The sequence below is a fragment of the Lutra lutra genome, chromosome 1 (assembly GCF_902655055.1).
Source record: "Lutra lutra chromosome 1, mLutLut1.2, whole genome shotgun sequence".
NCBI lineage: Eukaryota > Metazoa > Chordata > Mammalia > Carnivora > Mustelidae > Lutra > Lutra lutra.
Window position 1 is genome coordinate 120,942,539 of NC_062278.1, and position 18,518 is coordinate 120,961,056.

Below are 18,518 nucleotides of genomic sequence, written 5' to 3' on the forward strand. Positions count from 1 at the left end.
AGGGGCACTGTGCTGCGCTGCTGTCCCCCAGGTCCCCCCTACAAAGGGACCTCACGGAATATTCCCTCCCACCCAAAGCCTCCAGCCTTGGCTTTCCTCCTTTTTCACTGGCTGGTGTCCCTCCTTGGCACTGACTCCGGTGTAGTAGCCGGTCTAAACTCAGCAGTGAGCTGGGCCATGGCCGGTTTTCCTAGCAGTGCCTGGAGAACTGGTGTGTGTGTGTGTGTGTGTGTGTGTGCGCGCGCGTGTGCATGCCACCTGCACAGGTCAGAAGGTACAAATGCATAGTCTCCTCCATGGTCCCCCCCACATGGCTCACCACCCTGACGTACCACCCTGACATGGTTTTAGTAAACTGTTCATCTCAGCTGCTCATCTTAGCTGTGGCCTGGGTTCTGAGCCAGCCCATCTCTGAGCTCTCCTGGGCCCTGAGAAAGCAAGGACTCCTCAGTCTCGTCTGTGTGTCCTGAGGATCTCACCCTCGGGCAGAGACCAGGCAGGCCTCCAGGATGCTCCTCCCACTTGGTGATGGCTCTCAGGAATCTCCTCAGTGTACTTCTCGGGCTTTCTGTCGGCTGCCTTCTGCCAGAACACTTATCTTCAGTGGCTGCCCTAGACTCCTTTCCACTGACCTGCAGCTGGTCATTTCATCTGTTTCTTTTGGGGTTTCCTGCAGCTTCTCCAATCTATTTCTAATTATTTGGCTTCCCAGCCTACGGTTTCTCTAAGAAGTTTCTTTTTTGCTTTATATCCCTACCCCACAGAAACTTTTGCCTGGCTCTTGGGGGTCAGTCTCCATAGTGTTATGCTTTTTTTTTTTTTTTTTTTTTTTTTTAAGCAGGCTCCATGCCCAGCATGGGGCTTGAATTCACAACCTCATGGTCTAGAGTTGCCTGCTCTACTGACAGAGCCAACCAGCCACCCCTTAGTGTTACACTCTTTCAGAAGTCTTTAGCACGTTGTGGTGCCTCTGAGGTAATCTATGTAAAGCGCAATACTTGGTATATAGTAGGTGCTTATTAAATATTGACTCCTCTGAACACTCCTTAACAGGGATAACCTTATAGGTAGGACATATTTTTTTCTTACAAATCTACCATATTTAACTGGATAGGCAAAAAAAGAGTCCATCCCAATATTACTCAGTTTTGAAGAGAGGAATTATATAAAGAATAGGTATTAGCAGAGGTAAAACTAAATAGATTAAATAAATAATTGTTTTGGAATAAACTTGTATATAGTCTAGGAAGACAAAAAGTTTATTAAACATCAAAAAGACCAAGTATTTTAGGAAGCCTGGAGCTTGCCAACCAGCAAAATAAGAACAAATAAGTAGGAAAAGCACCCCAGAAGCATCTTTGTTAAAAGGGAGGTATCCTGGGGCACCTGAGTGGCTCAGTGGGTTAAGGCCTCTGCCTTCGGCTCAGGTCATGATCTCAGGGTCTTGGGATCGAGCCCCCCATCGGGCTTCTGCTCAGCGGGGAGCCTGCTTCCTCCTCTCTCTCTGCCTGCTTGTGATCTGTCAAATAAATAAATAAAATCTTAAAAAAAAAAAAAAAGGGAAGTATCCTGCAGAGTAAACTCTTATCATTCTTAGATTTGACAGTCATGGTTTCATGTGTTCAAGAGGGACCTTAGCGCCCACATCAGAGGGCTGCTGGTGTAGGAGGCCAGCCAGCTCCTCAGTGTCCCCCATCCCACCCGGGCTGGCTGTCCTCTGCTCTCCATCAGGGTCACAGAGCTATCTCTCAGGAACTGAAGCCAATTTTACTTCCTTCTGAAAATGGCTATCAAGTGAGAAAACTTGACCGAAAGTGTAGATATCGGTCCTTTTTTGGAGTAGAGACAGTGTGAGGAAACTCATGTCTGTGGAGATCTGACACAGGAGAAAACTAGGGGACTGTGAGACAATTTGGGATTGTGCGAGGTCAGGATGTACTCCTCGCTAATGTCAAGGGGCCATAGGAATCGGATGAGGCAGGATGAGCACCTTGCAAATGACTTGGAGTTCGGCCCTTCAAGAGACGGGAACAGCGGTGGACAGGTGGGATTTCTCAAGGGTTTAAGCTCTGATGGTAGCCAGCATAAAGTATGAAAAGCAAGGAGATGAAATTATAATTTTCATCAGGAGTTACTGAAGGAAGAAATTAGGGTAGTTCACACCTCAGATAATTTTGGAAACATAGCTTTTTTTGTGATGGTTCAAACAGCTATATGACAGAAGGGTGCTCCCCCCGCAAAGAACTGTTGACACGCGTCTGCTCAAGCTCACTTCATCTCCATGGTCACAGTTTACAAGCTCACAGTTCCGTATGAAGAAAGAAAGTGAGGAAATTCTCCGAGGACTGGGAGCAAAGCTGTGTAGTTCCCTGTTGTAACTGTAATGTCTGCCTCGCGCTGGGCCAGTTATATCCCCGGTCCTCAACGAATGCTCCCGTGGGTGGATGGTTGACAGATAGGAAGGGAGAGACAGGCTACATGTGGGAGAGGGCTAGAATGGAATCTTTATCATTGATCCAGACACAACCACCAACATTTCATTTATTTTTCAGAAAATTGACAGAGTAGTAGTTTTATATAAAAGATAGTCGAGGGAACAGCCCATTATAAACACAGTTGCCACGTTGGACACAAACAAGTCGCTATGCCTGGACAGTCCCCTCTCCAGGCACCAGCCCAAAGGTTCTGCAGGAGTCCCAGGGAGTGACTGTGGGAAGGCTGGCCAGCCCTTGGCGTCACTGTAGCCCCTGGTACTAGAGACCCCGGTTTCCTGGGTCAGCCCCACACAAGGAGGAAGCCAGACTGGGCCGTCTCATTTCCAATCCTAGTAAATGGACAGGCTTTCAATGAAAACAAAAAAAATTTTTTTTTTAAGATTTTATTTATTTATTTGAGAGAGAGACAGTGAGAGAGAGCATGAGCGAGGAGAAGGTCAGAGGGAGAAGCAGACTCCCCATGGAGCTGGGAGCCCGATGCGGGACTCGATCCGGGACTCCGGGATCATGACCTGAGCCGAAGGCAGTCGTCCAACCAACTGAGCCACCCAGGCGTCCCAAAACAAAAAAAATTTTTAACACAAATATATATAACCTTTTGGATAAGAAGCAATAAAATTTCTGCAAGCAGACACATGCCTGAGTCTTCTGGAGAATTCTCTGAAGGGACAGTGGGGTGGGCACACTGCGTCTCGCCCAGCGGTTCTCTACCCTGGCTGTGCATTAGAATGGCCTGGAGGGTTTTTGAAAAATCAGCCATGTCAGTTCCCACCCAACACTGATAAAGCCAGAACTCTGGAGGGATTCTTAGGTATAGCCAGAGTAGAGAACTCCTAGTTACATTTTCTAGACGCTTTTGATAACATTTCATCACAGAGTCTACATATTTTTTTCCCAATGGAATCTCTACTCACAGTGTGGGGCTCAAACTCATGACCCCGAGATCAGGAGTCGAATATTCCACCGACTGAGCCAGCGAGGCACCTGAGTCCATGTATTTAAAAAAACAAAACAAAACAAAACAACAACAGTGAATACAGGATGTGTTTGGTCAAGAAGACAGAAACAAAGATTAGAGGTGAAGGAATGCATACCAGAATGGATTGGGGGTTGGTCATAGAAGCATTTATCTAATGATTTTTTTTTAAGATTGTATTTATTTATTTGACAGAGAGAGAGAAAGGGAGAGAGGGAACACAAGCAGGGCGAGAGGGAGAGGGAAAAGCAGGTGCCCCGCAGAACTGGGAGCCCAATATAGGACTCGATCCCAGGACCCTGGGTCATGACCTGAGCTGAAGTCAGACACGTAACAACTGAGCCCCCCAGGCATCCCCATCTAACAATTTTGTGAGGCATCCAGGGCATGAGTCTCAAAGCCTCATGAATTTCATGGGCACGTGTGGAGCCCGTCTGCCAGACTGTTTGGGGAGATGGGGCGAGGGCAGGGGGCACGAGACGCAGGAGCTTATGCTGCCCTGCCTGTCATGGGCTACAACACAGGTGGGGAGTATGCTGGTGACATTGAAGAAAACAAGGACATTCATTGGTGTTCCATGTAGCTTGGTGCCACTGACCCAGTGATGGCTAAAGCAGGGACATAAAAAGTGAGGTGGAGAAGCTTCATCATGAAGGGTGTGACCAGACCATGCAAATTAGGGCAAACCCATCTGTGATAGTCGGACAAATGAGCCCTTGGAACATACAGTTCTGGCCACCATGCCTACAGTCAAGTAGAATGGAGAAGGGGACCTCAAATAACCAGAAAGCAGAGAGGCTTCCCGGTGGGTACAGAGGAAGGCTAGATCAGGAGAGCGGGGCAGGTTCCAGACCCATAGCTTCTGGCCCAGCTGTGTGGCCAGCTGTGCTGACCTTTGCAAGCCGACACCAAGCAGAACAACTGCACCCCCTCTTACTCTATCTGTTAGTGACCTGTGGGCCACGAGGGTCATGGAGCCCATTCTTTCATCCGTTCAGCATTTGTGGCTCTGTGTTGGCACCAAATATACCAGGATGAGCAAGACAGGAGCCCTGCAGAGATGAGGCCTCTGGGGCCACTGGAGGACACAGTGGGCTGGGTGTCCCCCAGCCTCGGGCTAAGGTGCTGCAGGCCCTAAGGAGCAGCCCCTGCTGTGAGGGGCTGTGGGAGGATCTCATGCAGGAAGAGAGGACTGGGCTGAGTCTTGAAGCACAACTGGATGTAAGAGACAGACAATGAGGAGATGAGGTGTGGACAGAGGGTGGTCATAGGCAAGGAAGTATGCTGACAGAGAGTCTGAGTGTGAGGGGGTCTGGGGCTACAGAGGTCACAGACCAGGAAGGGCTGAAGATGCCAGAGTGGTGGGGAGCCATTGATATATCTTTTCTTTGCATTTTTTAAATTAACATATAATGTATTATTTGCCCCTGGGGTACAGGTCTGTGAATCATCAGGTTTACACACTTCACAGCACTCACCATAGCACATACCCTCTCCAGTGTCCATAACCCAACCACCCTATCTGTAACCCCCCCAGCCCATAGCAACACTCAGTTTGTTTTGTGAGATTAAGAGTCTCTTATGGTTTGTCTCCCTCCCAATCCCATCTTGTTTCATTTTTTCCCTCCCTACCCCTCACAACCCCCTGCCCTACCTCTCAAATTCCATATGATCAGAGATATCATATAATTGTCTTTCTCTGATTGACTTACTTCACTTAGCATGATATCCTCTACGTTCCATCCACCTGGCAAGATTTTGTTTCTATTGATGGCTGCATAGTATTCCATTGTATATATATATACCACATCTTCTTTATCCATTCATCTGTCGATGGACATCTAGGTCCTTTCCATAGTTTGGCTATTGTGGACATTGCTGCTATAAACATTTGGGTGCATGTGCCCCTTTGGATCACTACATTTGTATCTTTAGGGTAAATACCCAGTAGTGCGATTGCTGGGTTGTAGGGTAGCTCTATTTTCAACTTCTTGAGGAACCTCCATACTGTTTTCCAGAGTGGCTGCACCAGCTTGCATTCCCAGCAACAGTGTAGGAGGTTTCCCCTTTCTCTGTATCCTTGCCAACATCTGTCGTTTCCTGACTTGTTGATTTTAGCCATTCTGACTGGTGTGAGGTGGTATCTCATTGTGGTTTTGATTTGTATTTCCCTGATGCCAAGTGATGTGGAGCACTTTTTCACATGTCTGTTGGCCATCTGGATGTCTTCTTTGCAGAAATGTCTGTTCATGTCCTCTGCCCATGGATTGATTGGATTATTTGTTCTTTGGGTGTTGAATTTGATAAGTTCTTTATAGATTTTGGATACTAGCCCTTTATCTGATATGTCATTTGTGAATATCTTCTCCCATTCTGTCAGTTGTCTTTCGGTTTTGTTGACTGTTTCCTTTGCTGTGCAAAAGCTTTTGATCTTGATCAAGTCCCAATAGTTCATTTTTACCCTTGCTTCCCTTGCCTTTGGCGATGTTTCTAGGAAGAAGTTGCTGTGGCTGAGGTGGAAGAGGTTACTGCCTGTGTTCTCCTCAAGGATTTTGATGGATTTCTGTCTCATATTGAGGTCTTTCATCCATTTTCATCTGTTCTTTTGTGTGTGTGATGTAAGGAAATGGTTCAGTTTCATTCTTCTGCATGTGGCTGTCCAATTTTCCCAGCACCATTTGTTGAAGAGACTGTCTTTTTTCCATTGGACATTCTTTTCTGCTTTGTTGAAGATTAGTTGACCATAGAGTTGAGGGTCCATTTCTGGGCTCTGTACTCTGTTCCATTGATCTGTGTCTGTTTCTGTGCCAGTACCATACTGTTTTGATGATTATAGTTTTGTAATAGAGCTTGAAGTCCAGAATTGTGATGCTACAACTTTGGTTTCTTTTTCAACATTCCTCTGGCTATTTGGGGTCTTTTCTTTTCTTTCTTTTTTTTTTTTTTTAAGATTTTATTTATTTATTTATTTGACAGAGAGAAATCACAAGTAGGCAGAGAGGCAGGCAGAGAGAGAGGAGGAAGCAGGCTCCCCGCTGAGCAGAAAGCCCGATGCGGGGCTTGAACCCAGGACCTGGGATCATGACCTGAGCCGAAGGCAGCGGCTTAACCCACTGAGCCCCCCAGGCGCCCCTATTTGGGGTCTTTTCTGGTTCTACATAAATTTTAAGATTATTTGTTCCATTTGATGGTATTTTAATAGGGATTGCATTAAATGTGTAGATTGCTTTAGGTAGCATAGACATTTTCACAATATTTATTCTTCCAATCCATGAGCATGGAACATTTTTCCATTTCTTTGTGTGTTCCTCAATTTCTTTCATGAGTACTTTATAGTTTTCTGAGTACAGATTCTTTCCCTCGTTGGTTAGGTTTATTCTTAGCTATCTTATGGTTTTGGGTGCAATTGTAAATGGTATCAACTCCTTAATTTCTTTTTCTTCTGTCTTGCTGTTGGTGTATAGAAATGCAACTGAGTTCTATGCACTGCTTGTATATCCTGACACTTTACTGAATTTCTGTATGAGTTCTAGCAGTTTTAGAGTGGAGTCTTTGGGGTTTTCCACATAAAGTATCATATCATCTGCGAAGAGTGATAGTTTACTTCTTCTTTGCTGATTTGGATGCCTTTTGTTTCTTTTTGATGTCTGATTGCTGAAGCTAGGACTTCTAGTACTATGTTGAATAGCAGTGGTGATAGTGGACATCCCTGCTGTGTTCCTAACCTTAGGGGAAAAGCTCTGTTTTTCCCCATTAAGAATGATATTCACTGTGGGTTTTTTGTGGACGGCTTTGATGATATTGAGGTATGTACCCTCTATCCCTACACTGTGAAGAGTTTTGATCAAGAAAGTATGCTGTACTTTGTCAAATGCTTTTTCAGTATCTATTGAGAATATCATATGGTTCTTGTTCTTTTTTTAATTAATGTATTGTATCACATTGATTGATTTGCAGCTATTGAACCACCCTTGCAGCCCAGGAATAAATCCCACTTGTGATGAATAATCCTTTTAATGTACTGTTGGATCCTATTGGCTAGTATTTTGGTGAGAATTTTTGTATCCGTGTTCATCAAGGATATTGGTTTGTAATTCTCCCTTTTGATGGGGTCTTTGGTTTTAGGATCAAGGTAATCCTGGCCTTATAAAATGAGTTTGGAAGTTTTCCTTCCATTTCTATTTTTTTGAAACAGTTTCAGGAGAATAGGAATTAATTCTTCTTTAAATGTTTGGTAGAATTCCCCTGGGAAGCCATCTGGCCCTGGGCTCTTATTTGTTGGGAGATTTTTGATGACTGTTTTATTCTCCTTACTGGTTATGGGTCTGTTCAGGTTTTCTATTTCTTCCTCGTTCAGTGTTGGTAGTTTATTTGTCTCCAGGAATGCATCCATTTCTTCCAGATTGTCAAATTTTCTGGTATATAGTTGCTCATAATATGTTCTTATAATTGTTTGTATTTCTTTGGTGTTGGTTGTGATCTCTCCTCTTTCATTCATGATTTTATTTATTTGGGTCCTTTCTCTTTTCTTTTTGATAAGTCTGGCCAGGGGTTTATCAATCTTATTAATTCTTTCAAAAGAATCAGCTCCTAGATTCATTCATTTGTTCTACTGTTCTTTTGGTTTCTATTTCATTGATTTCTGCTCTTTATTATTTCTTTTCTCCTGCTGGGTTTAGGCTTTCTTTGCTGTTCTTTATCCAGCTCCTTTAGGTGTAGGGTTAGGTTGTGTATTTGAGACCTTTCTTGTTTCTTGAGAAAGGCTTGTATTGCTATATACTTTCCTCTCAGGACTGCCTTTGCTGCGTCCCAAAGATTTTGAACAGTTGTGTTTTCATTTTCATTGGTTTCCATGAATTTTTAAAATCCTTCTTTAATTTCCTGGTTGACCCATTCATTCTTTAGTAGGATGTTCTTTAACCTCTATGTATTTGAGTTCTTTCCAACTTTCCTCTTGTAATTGAGTTCTAGTTTCAAAGCATTGTGGTCTGAAAATATGCAGGGAATGATCCCAATCTTTTGGTTCTGGTTGAGATCTGATTTGTGACCCAAGATGTGATCTATTCTGGAGAATGTTCCATGTGCACTAGAGAAGAATATGTATTCTGTTGTTTGGGATGGAATATTCTAAATAGATCTGTGATGTCCATCTGGTCCAGTGTGTCATTTAAAGCCTTTATTTCCTTGTTGATCTCTTGCTTGGTGATCTGTCCATTTCAGTGAGGGGGGTCCCCTACTATTATTGCATTATTGTCAATACGTTTCTTTGACTTTGTTATTAATTGGTTTATATAATTGGCTGCTCCCATGTTAGGGGCAGAGATATTTGTTGGACAGACAGAGATGTCCTTCCTCATCTCTTATTATAGTCTTTGGTTTAAAATCTAATTTATCTGTTATAAGGATTGCCACTCCAGCTTTCTTTTGATGTCCATTAGCATGGTAAATTGTTTTTTACCCCCTCACCTTAAATCTAGAGGTGTCTTTGGGTCTAAAATGAGTTTCTTGTAGACAGCATATCAATGGGTCTTGTTTTTTTACCCATTCTGATACCCTGTGTCTTTTGATTGGGGCATTTAGCCCATTTACATTCACGGTAACTATTGAAAGATATGAATTTAGTGCCATTGTATTGCCTGTAAGGTGACTGTTACTGTATATTGTCTCTGTTCCTTTCTGGTCAGTTACCTTTAGGCTCTCTCTTTACTTAGAGGACCCCTTTCAATATTTCCTGAAGGGCTGGTTTGGTGTTTACAAATTCTTTTAATTTTTGTTTGTCCTGGAAGCTTTTTATTTCTCCTTCTATTTTCAGTGACAGCCTAGCTGGATATATTATTCTTGGCTGCATACTTTTCTCATTTAGTGCTCTTAATATATCATACCAGTCCTTTCTGGCCTGCCAGGTCTCTGTGGATAGGTCTGCTGCCAATCTAATATTTTCTACCATTGTATGTTACAGACCTCTTGTCCCAAGCTGCTTTCAGGATTTTCTCTTTGTCACTGAGACTTGTAAGTTTTACTACTAGATGACAGGGTGTGGACCTATTTTTATTGATTTGAGGGGGATTTTGTGCCTCCTGGCTTTTGATGCTTGTTCCTTCTGTCAAATTAGGGAAATTCTCTGCTATACTTTGCTCCAATATACCTTCTACCCCCCTCTCTCTTTCTTCTTCTGGGATCGCAATTATTCTAATATTGTTTTGTCTTATGGTATCACTTATCTCTCGAATTCTTCCCTCATGGTCCAGTAGTTGTTTATCTCTCTTTTGCTCAGATTCTTTATTCTCTATCATTGGTCTTCTATATCGCTAATTCTCTCTTCTGAGTCATTTAGCCTAGCAGTAAGAGCCTCCACTTTTTATTGCACCTCATTAATAGCTTTTTTTAATTTCAACTTGGTTAGATTTTAGTTCTTTTATTTCTCCAGAAAGGGATTCTCTAATATCTTCTATGCTTTTTTCGAGCCCAGCTAACACCTGATAATCAACATTCTGAACTCTAGTTCTGACACATTACAATGTCTGTTTTGATTAGGCCCCTAGCCATCAGTACTGCCTCTTTTCTTTTCTTTTCTTTCTTTCTTTCTTTCCTTTTTTTTTTTTTTTTTGTGGTGAGTTTTTCCACCTTGTCATTTTATCCAGATAAGAATAGATGAATGAGATAACAAAATACTAAAAGGGTAGGAAAAACTGCAGAAAAATATACACTAACCAAGTCAGAAAAGACCCAAAACTGAGGGGAGAAGAAGGGGGGGAAAAAAGAAAAAAAAAAAATATATATATATATATATATATTAGACTGGTGAATAGAACAGAGGCACACACTTGATTTTGGGTATATTTTTGTCTGTTAGAAGAAACTGCCTCCCAAAATGTTAAAGAAAGAAAAAATTATATATATACAAAAATAAGGGTAAACATGGTGAAGGGACGGAATATGACTGTTAAGATGAAAATTTAAAAAGACTCTAAAACAGGAATTGATAAGATAGGAAGTTGGTTGAAAAAAGGGGAAAAAAAGAGGAAAGAATGTGATCAGGCTGGAGAGCACCCAGCCTGTGACCGAGCATTTCTGTCTCTCACGCACGGCCCCATTTGGAGTCTCCCAACCCAGCAGATTCCTGCCATGCATTCCTGTGCCACTCCTCCTGGAGGAGGAACGAGGGGGTCTCTCCAGATCTGCCACTTGTGGGGTCCCTGCTTGAAGAGCAGTGGTCTGACTATGCATCGGATCATGGTTTTAGGTAACCCCGAGCTGAGGGTCCCCTCCTCGGCTCTGTCTCTGTAGCTGGATTTACCTGGGAGTTCTGCACACTTAGACACCCCTGATCTTTTTATGTCCCTGCAGGTCCTGAGACCACACTGTCCCTGTGGAGGCTCCACCACCCCCTTCCCCCCCCCCCCCCCCCCCCCCCCCCGCCGCTTAACCTCTAGAGTGACGTCCCTCAGTGGAGCAGACTTCTAAAAGTTTGTATTTTGTGCTCCATTGCTCTCTCACTTGCTGGGAGCTGGCCCCTCCCCCACCGCGGTCAATCTTGCCGTGGCTTCAGATTCACTTCTCTGCATGTCCTACCTTTTGGAAAGTGGTCAATTTTCTGTTCCTAGAATTACTGCTCTTCTTCTCTTTTATCTCCTATTGAGTTTGTAGGTGTTCAGAATGGCTTGATAACTGTCAACTCCCAGGACCTGATGATATCTCAGTCTCCTACTCCTCTACCATCTTGCTCCTTTCATTTTGGCAGTGGCATGATGATCAGGTTTGAGTTTGGAGAGCTCACTCTGGCCAAGGCTTCGGGATAATTCAGAATGGGTGGAGCTTGGAGGCGGGAAGCCAATTCCCATTGTAGTTGGCCAGTGGTCCTCAAAGTGTGCTCCCCAGACCCTCCATGCAGCATCAACTGGGAGCTTGTTGGAAATCCAAATACTTGGGAATAGTACTTCCCTAGACCTGCTTAATCAGAAACTCTGAGGCGGGGACCAGAAATCTGTACTTTAACAAGCCCTCTAGATGAGTCTGGTGTGTGCTCAGTTTGAGACCCTCTGTGTCGTCCACACAAGAGGTGACAGTGGGCTGAACTGGTACAGCGGTGGTATGAATGAAGTGGGATGGGGCTGGGGCTGTTGGAAACCTACCTGGGAGGTTGACTTTAGAGTACTAGTGATCGATGGGGTGCAGACGGGTGGGGGCCGGGGGAATGGAAAGGGACAGAGGATTCTGGCATTGGGTAATGAACCTGCTTCCTCACACAGGTGTCCCTGGTGGGCTTCCTGTTTCTTTTGGGCTTATACATCTCATCCCTGGCCTCCTGTATGGGAGGCCTCTATGGAGCTCCCCGGATCCTGCAGTGCATTGCCCAGGAGAAAGTGATTCCTGCGCTCGCCTGTCTGGGGCAAGGGGTGAGTGACCCTTTTTTCAAGAAATGTACAAACATACATTTGTACTTTTGATTGTCATTTGCTGTACATGATACTACATTTGCTGTATATGATACCTGATTATCAGCCAATACATTGCTTCAGTCTCTCCAATTAGAGCCAATGGTCAAGTTCTCCAGAGTGGGAAAAATGAGAATGCAAAAGTCATTCTCTCACCCCTGTCCTCTGGCCGCCTGAGGCTGGGGCCAGGTGGACAAAGCACGTCAGTGTCACAACCACAGGGACCCCTTAGCCCTGGGTTGGCTAACTGTCATCCTGATATCTGGGACCCTGAGCAGCAGGGAAAGGGAGTGTCACATGCTTTAATAAAAACAAATTCAGGATCCTTTAAGTTCAGAATAGGAGAAAAAAATCTCTTGGTGAGGAGGGGAGTTGGACCTTGCAGCTCTAACTCTGCCCTTGAGATTCGCCTTCCCTTTGGGGTTGCCGTATGATGATTTCCCACACTTTGGACCTCTGGGCCCCCATCGGTCCTCATGACCTGAACTCCCGAGTGTAGCTTGATTGAGTCACGGGGTGATTGAATGAGACATTCCTAAAACCTAACATGAAAAAAGAGTGATAGAGAACCCCAGTTCCCAATAATGCAGTTTATGAGATATAGTTCATCTCTATCTTGTTGGAGCACCACAGAGGCCCTCCCCACTCCTTCTTCCACCCCAGATCCCTCTCTGTTAAGAGTCACCAGTCCTCCCTTACCACCCTCCCCTTACTTGTCAGTCAGCCTGGGCTGGGTTGGAGCTCTGACTGTCATGTCTGTACCTTCTGTATATATGCCTTTCCTTAAATTTCATGTATTTTTATTAGATAGTATATACACAGGGCTGAGAATGTGTATATACTATATAGTATAAAATATATACTATATAGATATAAATATATGCTATATATTTATATATATACTATATATATATACTATATAAATATATACTATATAGATATAAAAGATATATGTTGAGAATGTTTGCTCCTCTCATAAGTCTTTTATTATCTCTCTCTTCACCTGTACCCATACACTATCAGTAGCTGTTTTTATTAGTTTTTTTATGAATACTTCTATTTTTTACACAAAGATAGTATTCTAACACATTGTTCTATACCTTGCTTTTCTTCATTTAATAGAGCTTGGAAATCATCTTTCCATATGAATGTTGAGAGAAATTTTTCATTCTTTTTTCATTGTGTGTGATTTACTGTAGTTTATTTAACCTGTTCCTATAGATCGACCCTTGTGTGGCTTCCACTAAACAGTATTGCAAGGAATAATTTTGTATGTGTAATTATTTAATGTGCAGATAAATCTGCAGGATAAAGTTTCATAAGTGGATTTGCTGTGGCAAAGGCTAAACACATTTTTAATTTTAATGGATATTGCCAAAACACCTCTCATAAGATTTGTGTCATTTTGTGCTTCTACCAGCAATGTATAATTGTTCCTGTGTCCTGACAGCCAGCATCACTCTTAGACACAGGCCCCAACACCCTGCTTTCTAGGACTCTGTTCTCATCCTTAGGATAAGACATTCATGAGAGGGGCGCCTGGGTGGCTCAGTGGGTTAAGCCGCTGCCTTCGGCTCAGGTCATGATCCCAGGTCCTGGGTTCGAGCCCCACATCGGGCTTTCTGCTCAGCAGGGAGCCTGCTTCCTCCTCTCTCTCTGCCTGCCTCTCTGCTTACTTGTGATTTCTCTCTGTCAAATAAATAAATAAAATCTTTATAAAAAAAAAAAGACATTTATGAGAACAAGGGGACAGGTCTACCCGGATCCCATGCCCCACTTCTGGATGGTCTAGGTGTGCTGACCTGGATCATTTGCCCGGAATTCTCTGCCTAGATGTTCCACAACCCTCGTCCAGGGTCTGCAAGGGCTTCTTCCCTGGGCCTGTCCTTTCTAGGACCAGGGAATAGGCCACAGTCCCCATATGGGTGTGAAGCCCCCATGGTATGGTCTGAGAAGGGTGGGAGGAGGGCTGTGAGTGGCCCTCTTCCAGTGAGGAATTCTGAGGAACATGAGAATTCTATCCTTGGACCTGGCCTTCCCTGTTGTCCAGAAGCTCTGTTTGCCAAGGAAGGAGGATAGAATACCTTTGCTTTATTAGCTTGGTTTGTAATTGTGAATATTTAGACATAGGGTGTGTAGACCACCATTTGCCCTGGGTCCCACATTACTAGCAATCAGGGTTCATTGTCAGATGTGAATTTTTGCCAGTTGTGTAGTGGGAGACAGCATCTCAGGAGCCTTGTGGTTTGCATTACTCTTATAGGAACAAATTTGGACATTGTTTTTTCTTAGAGTCATTTATATTTGTATATTTTTTAAGTTTTTTAATTAAAAATTTTTTTTTCTGGGGTGCCTGGGTGGCTCAGTGGGTTAAGCCTCTGCCTTCGGCTCAGGTCATGATCTCTGGGTCCTGGGATCAAGCCCCGCATCAGGCTCTCTGCTCAGCCAGGAGCCTGCTTCCTCCTCTCTCTCTCTGCCTACTTGTGATCTCTCTGTCAAATAAATAAAAAATCTTAAAAAAAATTTTTTTTTCTTGTGATCGTTGGTCTTTTTCTTCTCAAATGCTAGAAGCTCTCCTTTTGTTAGGGAGGGCAACTTTTGTGATATGTATTACAAATGTTTTCTCTAGTTTGTCACTTGCCTTTTAACTTTGAAATTTTTTTCTCTGCAAAGCTCCTTTACACATGATTAGATTTTATTACCACATTTTCTTTTTTAATGGGAGAGACAATAAACTTTAAAAAAAATTTTGAGAGAGGGGCACTTGTGTGGCTCAGTCAAGTAAATGTTTGAGTCTTTTTTTTTTAAGATTTTTTTAATTTATTATTTATTTGACAGAGACACAGTGAGAGAGGGAACACAGGCAGGAGACAGTGGGAGAGGGAGAAGCAGGCTCCCGCTGAGCAGGGAGCCCGATGTGGGGCTCGATCCCAGGACCCTGGGATCATGACCTGAGCCGAAGGCAGATGCTTAATGACTAAGCCACCCAGGTGCCCCAGCATTTGACTCTTGATCTCAGCTTAGGCCTTGAGCTCAGGATCCCGAGTTCAACCCCCAATTTAGGCACCACAGTGGGCATGGAAACTAAAAGATTTTATTTACTTATTTGGGAGTGAGAGAGAGAGAATGAGTGAGAGAGAACGAGAGAGAGAACAGGGGCAGGGACAAGGCAGAGGGAGAAGCAAACTAAGCAGGGAGCCCTATGAGGACTCGATCCCAGGACCTGAGATCATGACCTGAGCCAAAGGCAGACGCTTAACCAACTGGGCCACCCAGGCATCTCCCATAGCCCCCCCAATTTATTTTTTATTTATTTATTTATTTATTTATTTATTTATTTATTTAGCGGGGTATTCAGCATATAGAAAAGAGCATAGAGGCAATGTGAACACTTCAAGGAATAACTGAAGTGAAACTCCCAGCCCCTGGATGCCACTTCCACATGCCCTCTCTGGTCTGAGCCTTTTCCCTACCCCTGTGGTAGCTGTTGCCACTGTCCCGACTTCTGTGATCATAACTGCCTTGCTTTCTTTATGGCTTTCCTCAGGAGTGGGCAAAATTTTTCTGGAAAGGTCCAAACAGTAAGTATTTTAGACTTTGCAGGCCCTGTGGTCTCTGCCATAACCCTTCAGCTCTGCAGCTGTATCTCAGAAGTCGCCGCAGACACAGACACACCTGTTGGGGTAGGTGTAGCTGTGTTCCAGTCAAACTTTTCTGTGGATACCGAAATTTGAATTTCATGTAATTTGCATGTGTTTTAAAATATTCCTCTTCTTTTGGTTTTTTTTCACCCCAACTGTTTGAAAATGTAAAGCCATTCCTACTAGCCCGTGGGCATGGATAAACAGATGGTGGCCAGATGGCCCCAGAGCCATAGTTTGCTGACCCCTGGTTGGACTCGTCCATATGCATCATGAAACAGAATTGTTTAATTTTGCCTGTTTTTAAACTTGATATAATGCAGCACGCCTCTTTCACCCAACGTTATGTGATCCATCCACATTTTCGCTTGTAGCAGCAGCTTGTCTATTATCATCCCTATATAGCTTTTCCTCGTTTGCTAGAATTTATTTATCCCTTCTGCTCTTGTTGGACATTCCAATTTGGGGCTGCTACAGACAAGACAGTACAGCGAACATTCTTGTACTAGTGGACAGGTTCGCAGGTAGCGGTCTTCCAGACCATATACCCATTACTGGAATTGCTAAGCCATAAGGTACATATATCTCCACTTACTAGATAATACCAAACTCTTTTTCCAAAGTACTTGTACTAATTCACACCACTAGCAGCAGTGGATAAGCATTCCTAGCCCTCTGTGTTTGTGCCAGCGCTCGATATTATCATACTTTTTAATTCTTGCTGATCTGGTGGGTGTTTAATGGAATCTCCCTGTGGTTTTAATTTGCATTTCCTTGATTACTTAAGGAGCTTGGGCACCTTTCATATGTTTCATAGACATTCTTCTGCTTGCTTTTTTTAGTGCGTCCTTTCTCTTCTTCTAATTATTTTGTAAAGATGCTTCGATATTCTGGATTACCCTTTGTTGGTTAGTTATATGTGTTGCAAATATCTTTTCCCCTTCTGTGGCTTATTCTTACATTCTTCATGATGTCTTTGGGTCACAGAAGTTCAGGTCTGACCATTATTAACACCTCACAACCTGCCCTTGTCAACGTCTTGGCACGGGTCATTAGCATTTCTTTCAGCTTGCCTAATACCCTCCTTTTAAATTCTCTGCAGTTTCTAAGGATTTACTTTATTCTTAGTAGTTTTATTGTTAGAGTGTGTTAAACAGCTGTAGCAAATCTACCCAAAAATGTAATCCTCAAAGTCAGTCAAAGTGTATTTTTACTTCTTATTTTTTCCTCTCAGAATTTTACTCTGAAACTCTTGGGCAGGCGTTTCAGGTCAGCAGGGGCTCTGACCCTTGAAGACTCAGGCTGATGACTCTGCCGTCTTTATCCTGTGACTTTGAAGGCTGGTCTTTATTCTGATGGTCAGGAAGGGGGAATGCACCTGGAGGAACACATATAGGGGGTTTACAGGTTGGATCTGGAAGAGGCTTCTAGGTCTGCCCCTCCTCCCCTTGCAGACTGTTGACTGTGAAGGAGGTGGGAGCAGTGGTTAGATCCAGTGTATATCTGAGGGTAAAGCTGACAGTATTTGCTGATGGAGATTGAGACAATGAGGAAAGGCATCAAGAATTTTGCTTGCCTGAGCAGCCGGAAGGATGGAATTGCCGTTTTCGGACACAGAGATTATAGAAGTAGATTCGATGGGTGGGAGATTGGGGGGGAGGGGGGAGCAGTTTGGTTTGGAACATTTGAGATCCTGTTAGACATCAACTGGAAATGTTAAGTAGACAGTTGAATATTTAAGTCTAGATTTCAGGAGAACATTTCAGGCTGGAGATTCCAATGTGGGAGTTAAGAGCATAAAGCTGGTATTTAAAGTCAGGAGCCTGGTTGAGATCACCTAGGAATGGAATATAGAGAGAGCATAGAGAGGGCCTGAGGTTGGAGACTGGGACTACTTTTTTCTTTTTTCTGGGAGAGAGAGCTCGAGTAGGAGTGGGAGTAGTGGGGCTGGGAGGGACAGAGGGAGAGAGAGAATCCTAACCAGGCTCCATGAGCTGAGCCCGTGAGATCATGATGAACTGAGCCATCCAGGTGCCCTGCCCTGGGCTACTTTATTTAATTATTTATTTTAAAATTCAATCCATTAATGTGTAGTGTATTAACATATAGTGTAGAGATAGAGTTCAGTGATTCATCTGTATATAACACCCTGTGCTCATTACGTCACGTGCTCCCCTTAATACCCATCACTCTGTGACCCCCATCTCCCTCCCGTCCTGCCCTGGGCTACTTTCAGTGTAGATTTCAGAGCTGTGGAGAAGACAGGCCTGGAAACTAAGAAAGAGTGGATAATGAGGAGGGAGGCAAATCAGGCAGAGAAAGGCAAAGAAAGTCCTTTCAAAGACCAACAGGCAATCAGCTGGGGTAAATGTGGTTCTTAGGTCAAGGAAGATGAGGACCCAGAAGTGATCATTATTTTGGGCCCAAGAACAACGTGAGGGACTGTGAGTTACCACATGTTTTCCACTCCTGTTCTCCTGCAGGCCCCCGTACCCACCTCCATTAATAACAGATGTGTGTAAGTGCATGTGGGGGAGCATGTGTGTGTTTAGTTTCACAGTTTCCCCACCACAGCTGCCAGAGCTTCTGTCCCATCTTCCAGGCTCTGCCATTCCCCTTCAGATCCTTTTCTCCATTATCACCTGGGAACTTTGCACCACTTTGACTTCCAAGACCAGTGCTAAAACCCAGTGTAAGACAAAAGGAGAACTATTTGGGAAGTCTGAGTTCTATATAGTAGTGCCCCATATTAATAGTTATGAAAACAGCCAATATCCATGGTGTGTTGGGGCCAACTCTGTGTCAGTGCTGTGTCAAGCATTTAATGTTCATTAGCTCTGATCTCACAATAACCCCATGAGTTGAATATTATTATCCCAAGTTTGTAGGCAATCAGTTATTAACTGATTGGGAGAATCCTAGTAGAAGTGGTTGAGCCATCCTGAGTTGTATTCTATCATGTAATGTGATT

The 18,518-nt window shown here is 43.6% G+C and overlaps 1 protein-coding gene across 1 annotated transcript in view; it reads left to right on the top strand.

Moving 5' to 3' along the window:
* The window catches only part of SLC12A8 (solute carrier family 12 member 8), a 144,419-nt gene that overhangs the window by 101,371 nt on the left and 24,530 nt on the right, over positions 1-18,518 (top strand). The window contains 1 exon segment of the mRNA XM_047734824.1: positions 11,721-11,867. Coding sequence (XP_047590780.1) covers positions 11,721-11,867 — 147 coding nt within the window.